This window comes from Acanthamoeba castellanii (assembly GCF_000313135.1).
Source record: "Acanthamoeba castellanii str. Neff unplaced genomic scaffold scf7180000084741, whole genome shotgun sequence".
Lineage (NCBI taxonomy): Eukaryota > Discosea > Longamoebia > Acanthamoebidae > Acanthamoeba > Acanthamoeba castellanii.
In genome coordinates, this window is record NW_004457702.1 from 475,175 (window position 1) to 483,362 (window position 8,188).

An 8,188-nucleotide genomic window follows, 5' to 3' on the forward strand; every position below is an offset into this window, starting at 1 on the left:
ACAACAAGGAAAAAGTAAGAAGGAAAAGAAATCAAGAGAAACACTAGTTTCGATAATTTTCTGCGGAATGAGTCCGGTTCGCCTAACGCAAAACAAAAAAACAAAAAGTTTCAAAATCTGAAGAACAAGAATCTGGGGCAGAAATGAAGAAGAGGAACAGAAGAGCGGTCTTTGATGGATTCGAGCGTCGTGACAATGAGCTGGAGCGACACGACCAGATGCTTCGCGCCAAGAGCCGGGCGCTCCGCCAATCAGCAGAGGGAGACCAAATCGAGAGCGACGATGAGGTGCCGCAGGATGCGCCTGGAGATGCTGCCGCTGCCGCAAAGGGCGGCGCTCGAAGCCGACGGGCAAGGCGCGCCGCGCAGCAATCCAAATCCATGGCGAACCGGGAAGCGAGCGTCATCGCTGCAGACAACGTAGTGCAGAGCTCGAGGGCACCCCAGCATCACAATCAATCCACCGCGTCAACGACCGCTACACGAGGCCAACAGCGAATGAAGAGGGGCAAAGGTAGGAAAGGGCGGGGCAAGTACCGAGATGATTCGAGTAGCAGCGACGGCGAAGATGCAGTGGCTTCGAAGAAGATGATGGCGACAGCTGCTGTGGAGAGGAAGAAGGCGGACAACCACGCGTCTACGCGGCGCGAGCGCAAGGTGCCGCGCCATCTCCAGGGCCAGGAGCGGCTCAAGATTCGCGGGTCGCTACCCGAATACATGAGCTGCTTGCCCAACGAGGTGTGGGCCATGATCATCGACTTCTTGGACAAGAAGGACCTATTGTACCTCCGCCCTTCCTCCAAGCCATTTTCGTTTCACCGTTGCTCGAGCGTGCGCTCACCTTCTTCTTCTTCTTCTTCTTCTTCAAGGCTCATGAGTTCTGTGTCCGTGGACTGGCGCTGGCTGGCGCTCTCCCACTACCGCCACCACAAGTACGCGCAACCTTGACTTGTGACCTCCTTCATACGCGTTCGCTTCGTCTCGTCTTCTTCTCGAGAACCACAAGCGGTGCTCATCGGCCTCATTGTTATGCTGCCGATGTTAGAGTGCGCAGTTGCGACGATCTCATCGGCCAGCTCGACTTCCTGTCGGCCAACTGCCCGCACCTCGACTCCCTGGTAACAACCGCCTCTGCCCGCTCAACCGCCACCTCTCCGTCCTCCTGTGCGTGACGCCTGGCTGAATTCCTTCGTCACACACACCCTCACGGACCACAGATACTCACTGGATGGTGGAGTGTGGGCATGGGCGACGAATTCAAGCACCTCCCAGCTTCGCTCACTCATCTAGGCATGTTACACACACACACACACACACACACCACCGCACGCACCACACGACACACACGGCACTAACCGTCATGCAGACGTCTCGAATAGTCAGCACGTGCTTGATGCGCACCTCTCGCTGCTGCCCCGGAGCCTGCGCTCGCTCAACCTCTCCGGCTGCCACAACATCACCAACCAGGGCATGTCGCTCCTGCCGCCGGCGCTCGAGCACCTCGACATCTCCGAGTGCTTTCTCGTCTCCGACATCGGCCTGCGCAACCTCTCCGGGGTGGTGGGCCGGACGCGGGACGAGATCGAGGAGGAGGAGCGCGAGCGCGCCCGGCTCGTGGCCGAACAGCAGCAGCGCGAAGAGGAGGAGGCCGAGCGACGTCGGCGCAAGGGCAAGGCGAAGCTGGACGACGACGCCGACGCCATCCAGAGCGAACTGGAGTCGCCGCTGGACTTTGCGCCGGAAGTGATCGCCGCGCTGCCCGATCTCGTGTCAGATGACGAGGATGCCGATGAAGAGTCTACAGCGCAGCAGCCACAGCCACAGCCGACGGAGCCAGAGCCGGAACCGGCCGCAGGCGACGTGGGCCGGCAGCTGCTGCCCGTGGTGGACAACCCTCCGTTCCCGCACCTGACTTCGCTCCTGCTCCACAAGTGCTTCGCCATCTCGTCGCTCGACTTCCTGCCTCGGACACTCGAGGAGCTCGACATCTCTCATCTCAATCTCAACTTTGCCGGCCGATGCTTCACCTCGCTGCCCCCCACCATCAAGAAGCTCACTGTCACGTACGTTGCCACACACACACACACACACCCACCAATTTATATTTTTCTAATAAATTTGGGCTATCATTTATTTGTTGTGGGACAATAATTGATTTGATCAATGACTATTTTAATTTGCTTACCCCAATGGCCATACAGGGACTGCCGTGTGTCAGATGACAGCCTGTGGGATCTGCCGCCGTCCCTTGTCTACCTGGATCTCACACAGTGCTACTTCATCACGGACTCGGGACTTCAGGTGAGCACACACTTCCTTGACCCTGAAAAGGGTCCTGTGCCTCACACCTGACCTTGTTTCTTATTATAATTATTATAATTATTCTTATTTGTTATTTGTTGTTTCTATGTTACGCATTGACACAAAGGCGCTGTACGGGATGCCCTACTTGAAGACTCTGGTTGTCCGCGCGTGCTCCCGCATTTACGGTACGTCGAACCAATCAAGCCGGGGTTGCTTGGGGCCTTTTTTGGCTGACATCGGTGGGTGTGGCCGACGACAGGCGATGGTCTGGTGAGCTTGCCCGCGTCGCTAGAGCAGCTGGTCCTCTCGCAGACCAACATCGCGGACGAATCGCTGGACACCCTGCCTGCGTCGATCAAGAAGCTCGACCTCTCCTTCACCTCCATTACCAACAGGGCTCTTCTCCATCTGCCACCAAACCTCGAGGTCCGTTCGTTGTGTGTGTCGTGTGTGTGTGGTGTTATTGCCGTGTGTGTGTCGTATGTGTCGTGTGTGTCGTGTGCTGAAGGAAATTGCGTGTAGGAGCTGAATGTCGGGTGGTGCAAGCACATTGACGATGAGGGTCTGGCCGCGCTGCCGCTCACGCTGCGCGCGCTGGGCCTGGAGGACAACATCAAGAACATCTCCGACCAGGCACTCGTCCATCTCTACAATCGGCATTCCAAGTCGCTTCGCGTGCTCAATCTCGTTGGGTGCGACCGAATCACCGATGAAGGCCTGCGCTACCTGCCCCGCAACCTCACGACGCTCTGCCTCACCCTCAGGTGCGCCACTATCTGCACACGCACACGCAACACACTGCACACGCAGCCGCACACGTACCACCGCACACGCACACGCACACCTACTTACCGAACAATGTGTTCGCAGACCGGCCAACATATCAAAGAACGCGATGAAGAAGCTGCAACTGTCGGGTAGGATGGAACTCAAGGTCATGGAGTCACACAGGAGGAAGATTCTGCTCCAGGCAGCCAAGGCCAAGTGAGCGTACATTCATGAAGGCCGGGCCAAGCTTGTGGAGCTCAATCACCAGCTGTCTTCTTTTGCTCAGTAACAACACAAGCGCAACCGGGGTCTTGTGCAGCGGAGTTGGGGGTTACCGGACACGTTTTTAATTTGTTCACCGATCACACGGAGAGATGAGTGGCCGCCAATCACTAAATAACCAAGAAATGTTTGCCTGATTCCTATTGGCGGTTACACACTATCAAACCTGCAATGCCCGCCAATGTGATCATGTGATGCCAAGGTGGATTGTCCCGACGCCACACATCCGCTCTTTCGTGCTCTCTTTCGTTCTGGGCGCCCACGCCAGCCAAAATCCAATCTAAGATTCAAGAAGAAGAAGAAGACATCACCTGCACTCACTCACCTCATCTTCGCCTGCTTCCTGCCAACCCCCCCCCAAGTGGGCGCAAGACAATCTTTTGCCCCAAGAAAGGCCACCTGTTGCGCCTTTGGGGTGCGACACGCAACACCGAACACCAAAAACAGTACGGCCCTTTCCATCTTGCGTAGGTGAGGGAGATGTGGTGATCTCCGGATTGACCAAAGCTGGCGATCACCACGGGGAGGCCTTCACTTCAAACACGTTGAGTTCTTCTTCGCTTTAAGGCCTTAAAAAGAAGAAACACTCATTGCCCATCTCCCTACTAGGTGTGTTGTGCTCCTGGCGCTAGACAGTTTACACCATCACTGGACACAAACTTCTTCAAGCCACAGCCACGACCTGTTCCGTGGGGCTACCTGCAAGAAACGTAGAATCGTTTTAATGAAGCGACAGCACGACCACATGGCGAACAGGTACAACTCAGCGAGGGCCGAGTCTTCTCCACCATCGCCATCTACTTCCTGGCCGGCCTCATCTTCTCCTTCTTCTTCTGCAACATCTGCCTCCTCCTACTCGGCCCCCGTCCCAGCCCCAGCCCCCCGCCGCCAGCAGCTGAGCCTGGCCGCGCTACTCTCGCCAGCACCCGAGGACAACGAAGAAGCCATGAGCCAGAGCGACGTTCGCCAGGGCCAGAGCTACTACTTGACCCACCACACGACCCACGGCTGGACGGCGACGCCTCTCCCCCTGGTGAAGAAGGAGCCCTTCGACCTCGACCAGTCTGGTCCAGACGGTGGCGGCTCGCCCATGTCCTCCCCCACGCCCCACTCCTCGCCCGAGCACACCACCCGAGACCTGGTGGTGGCGGCCTCTACGTCGATGCCCTACGCCGGACCGCCCACTATTCGGACGACCTCGTCTTCGAAGACCATCTTGACGTCTTCTTTTACGTCGCCTACGTTCCCGGTGAGCCCCAGAAGGGCTGCCGATACCAACATCAACCCATCAACTAGCAGTAGCAGCAGCAGCAGCGACATAAAGTCGTGCTCCCAGTGCGGGCGCGTCCACAGCCCGTGCTGGCGAAGAGGACCCAACCGCACCATGTACGTTACCCTCCACCCACCATCTTGTGTCCCTCTTCTGCGCGTAAACAGTTCTTCTACGCGCGACCATTCCACAAATTCCGCAACTTTTTTTGACACCGTGTGTGCGTGTGTGCGTGTGCGCACGCGCAGGTTGTGCAACTCGTGCGGTCTCAAGCACGCACGCAAGCTGTACGTTGCCACCTCATTTTTTGGTTTTGTGCTTCTTTTTTTTTTGTGTGAGAGGGACTCACATGCGCACACGATGGGGTCCATCTAGGCGCAAGGGGAAGGACGAGGAGGAAACCAACGACAGGGAGGCCGTGGTGGTGGGACCACCCGGTAGGGCGAGCGATCACAGCCACATCCACAGCACCACCACCAACAACTACACTATTCCCAAAGCGACCCGCGTGAACGAGGCTGCCCATCCCGGCCACGGCCACGGCCACGGCCACAGCTTCGTCGCAATGCCGCCGGTCGCCCCACACGGAGCTCTGACGTTCCCGCTCATATCGCTCTTCCCCCCTCCGATCTCGTCGGCCTCCACCGCGTCACCGTCTCCGGCGTCGTCGTCGAAGCCCGCCTGGCCGTCGCCATTGCCCACGTCGCTGTCGCTGTCGCCGTCGCCCGCGCAGCCCTTAGGCTTGTCTTCGCTCTTCCCCGCCGCCGCGGTGCCCACCCACCACTCGTCGACGCTCGCCAACGCCGCCTCGTCGCTCCTGCACCTGGCCACTGGCGGGCCTCCCAGCACCGCCGCCGCCGCCGCCTGCTCATCTACTTCTTCCTCTTCCTCTTCCTCTTCGTCTTCGCCCGTCACGTCGCCGTGGCCGTCGGCCAGCACCACGACCACGACCACGACCACCTCGAACGCGACCACTGCCCCGCACCACCACCTCCCGCCGTCGCCTTTGCCCGAACTGTACGCCGCGCTGGCCTCGGCTGCCTCGGCCACGTCGGTGCCTACGTCGTGGGCGACGTCGTCGCCGAAGACGCTGGCGGACTACCTGGCGCTGCTGTTTGCCCACAACACAGCGGCCTATCTGTCGTTACTCGCGTCGGTCGTACCGCAAGCCACCCAGCCACCGCCGCCGCCGGTGCTGGCGACGACGGAAGTCAACCCCGCCGCCGGCCTGCAGCAGCTGAGCCATATGCTGCAGCACCACCTCCAGCCGCCGCAGCAGCAGCAGCAGCAGCAGCATCAACAGCCACAACAACACCAGAAGCACCAGCAGCAGCACTCCGAGCTGCAGCAGCGGCTGCGGCAGCTCCAGCTCCAGCTCCAGCTTCCGACTCTGTTGCCGGCGGCGAAGGTGCACCCGCAGCCGCCGCCGCCGCCGCAGCCGCAGCCACCGGTCGTCCCTGTGGGTCCTCCCACGTTGACGCTGCCGCCGTTGTCGTCACTGTGCGACATCTTCCGCTCGCTCCCGCCCCAGCCCCAGCACGCTCCTCTGCCGCATTCCGCGACGCCGGCTGTCTTTCCTCCGCCAATGCCGCCGAAGACGGACGTGGCCGCTCTCCGAGCGCCGCTGCATCAGGCCAAGCTCGTCGCGCTGCAGGCCGCCCTACGCCCCTCAGTCCCGGGGCTCCAGCACCGTCAACCTGGCGTCCACCGGCCAGCGCCATCATCAGCTTCATCATCATCATCACCCTCACCACCACTCTCTTCATCAGCACCGTCATCATTTCCATTGGCGATGAAGTGCTCGTCGCCATCATCATTGTCATCGCCATCGCCATCGTCGTCGTCATCGTCATCATCGGCAGCGGCGGCGGTCAAGTTGGGTCGAGGGAAGCGGAAGATGAAGACCTACACGTGCCGCACGTGTCAGCTGCCGAAGAAGGGGCACATCTGCCCCTCGCCGCTCGACTCGAGCTCGCCCGCCAGCTCGCCGCCGTCGTCCCCGAGGGCCGACTCCTCGCCCGCGCCCAACAAGAAGCGGAGGCGGAACAAGACCGCGCCACCAGAGGCGAAGGAGCGAGGAGCCCGCGCGGCGGCCAACTCGTCGCCGTCGCCATCATCACTGCCCACCGTCACCTTCGTCTCACGGGCCTTCAGCTGGTCGAGCCGCGAACCCAAGGCCTCGTGAAAGTTCGTTAACAACTATGTTGGGGAATGTATTGGGAAAAACAGTTATAAAAAAACAACAAAAAATGTTCAGACGTTGTCCCAGGTCATGGTGTGGGCGCGGAAGGCGTCCTCCCTGCCGCCTGCAGCCGCGGCCGGGGCGCCGAACATGTCGCTCGTGTTGTCGCCCGCGTAGAGCTCGTTCTTGTGTGTAGTCGTGCGCTCCGTGTAAAGCGGCGAGATGGTCATTGCGTTGAGTGACGGCGCGCCCACGGCGAGGGCCTCCTCGCCCGTCGGGCTGTTCCTGCGGCGCCAGAGCAGCAGGGCCGCGGCGGCCCCGATCGCAGCCAGTGCGATCAGCGCCAGCGGGATCGCCACGCCGGCTGCGATGATGCCCACGTCGACGCCGCCATCACCGCCGCCGGCGGTGCCGTTTACCACGCGCGGGCTGGGACTCGGCGATCGGGTGCCCGACGGCGTGACCGAGTTAGACGGGGTGGTGGACGGGGTGGTCGAGATGGTGGGGCTGGTCGAAGGGGTGATGGACGGGGTGCCCGTCGGACTCAGGCCCGAGGTGGGCGAGGCCGAGTTGGTTGGCGAGGTGGTGCGCGACGCGGTCGGAGTGCGCGACGACGTGGGGGTCGAGGTCGGCGTGCGCGACGGCGTGCGCGTGCTGGTGGGCGTAGGCGTGGCGGTCCTGGACGGCGTCGGCGTGCGGGTCGGCGACGCCGACGACGTGGGCGAGGCCGTGGGAGACCTGGTCGGCGACGGAGTGGGTGACTGCGTGGGCGAGTTGGTCGGCGAGTTAGTGGGCGAGTTGGTCGGCGACTGCGTAGGCGACTGCGTGGGCGACTGGGTCGGCGAGTTGGACGGCGACTGGGTCGGGGACACGCTCGGCGACGGCGAGTTGGAGGGCGTCTGTGTGGGCGAGTTGGTGGGCGAGTTCGTCGGCGATGGGGTGGGAGACTGAGTCGGCGACTGCGTGGGCGAGTTGGTCGGTGACTGGGTCGGTGACTGGGTGGGCGAGCTGGTGGGTGACTGGGTCGGTGACTGAGTTGGCGACGGCGTAGGCGACTGCGTGGGCGTCACCGTCGGGGTCACACTCGGGGGTCACACTCGGGGTCGGGCTGTTGGTGGGTGACTGGGTGGGCGAGTTTGTAGGTGACTGGGTCGGCGACTGGGTTGGCGACTGCGTAGGCGAGTTGGTGGCGACTGCGTGGGCGTCACCGTCGGTGTCACGCTCGGGGTCACGACTCGGCGTCGGGCTGTTGGTGGGTGACTGGGTGGGCGAGTTTGTAGGTGACTGGGTCGGCGACTGAGTGGGCGACTGAGTCGGTGACTGAGTGGGCGAGTTGGTTGGCGATTGGGTCGGCGTCACACTCGGCGTGGGCGAGCTAGTGGG

At 61.4% G+C, this 8,188-nt stretch overlaps 3 protein-coding genes across 3 annotated transcripts in view; 2 read left to right on the forward strand and 1 right to left on the reverse strand.

Moving 5' to 3' along the window:
* Nucleotides 1-143: 143 nt before the first annotated feature.
* On the forward strand, nucleotides 144-3,291 carry ACA1_173390 (leucine rich repeat domain containing protein; the record flags this gene model as incomplete). The annotated part of the gene is made up of 9 exons (XM_004356558.1): nucleotides 144-781; nucleotides 869-931; nucleotides 1,054-1,117; nucleotides 1,383-2,062; nucleotides 2,201-2,300; nucleotides 2,428-2,488; nucleotides 2,563-2,729; nucleotides 2,826-3,067; nucleotides 3,174-3,291. 9 exons carry the CDS (start codon nucleotides 144-146, stop codon nucleotides 3,289-3,291), a joined length of 2,133 nt encoding a protein of 710 aa, XP_004356611.1.
* An 807-nt stretch (nucleotides 3,292-4,098) lies between these two features.
* On the forward strand, nucleotides 4,099-6,808 carry ACA1_173400 (uncharacterized protein; the record flags this gene model as incomplete). Its single annotated transcript, XM_004356559.1, is given in 6 exon segments — nucleotides 4,099-4,109; nucleotides 4,121-4,218; nucleotides 4,232-4,602; nucleotides 4,707-4,739; nucleotides 5,006-6,295; nucleotides 6,500-6,808. The coding sequence occupies 6 exon segments, from the start codon at nucleotides 4,099-4,101 to the stop codon at nucleotides 6,806-6,808; spliced, it is 2,112 nt and encodes a 703-aa protein (XP_004356612.1).
* Nucleotides 6,809-6,876: 68 nt separating this feature from the next.
* Nucleotides 6,877-8,188, reverse strand: part of ACA1_173410 (RNA polymerase Rpb1 repeat containing protein) — a gene marked incomplete at both ends in the record, with an annotated part of 8,946 nt that continues 7,634 nt past the window's right edge. Inside the window, 2 exon segments of the mRNA XM_004356560.1 lie at nucleotides 6,877-7,788; nucleotides 7,802-8,051. Coding sequence (XP_004356613.1) covers nucleotides 6,877-7,788; nucleotides 7,802-8,051 — 1,162 coding nt within the window.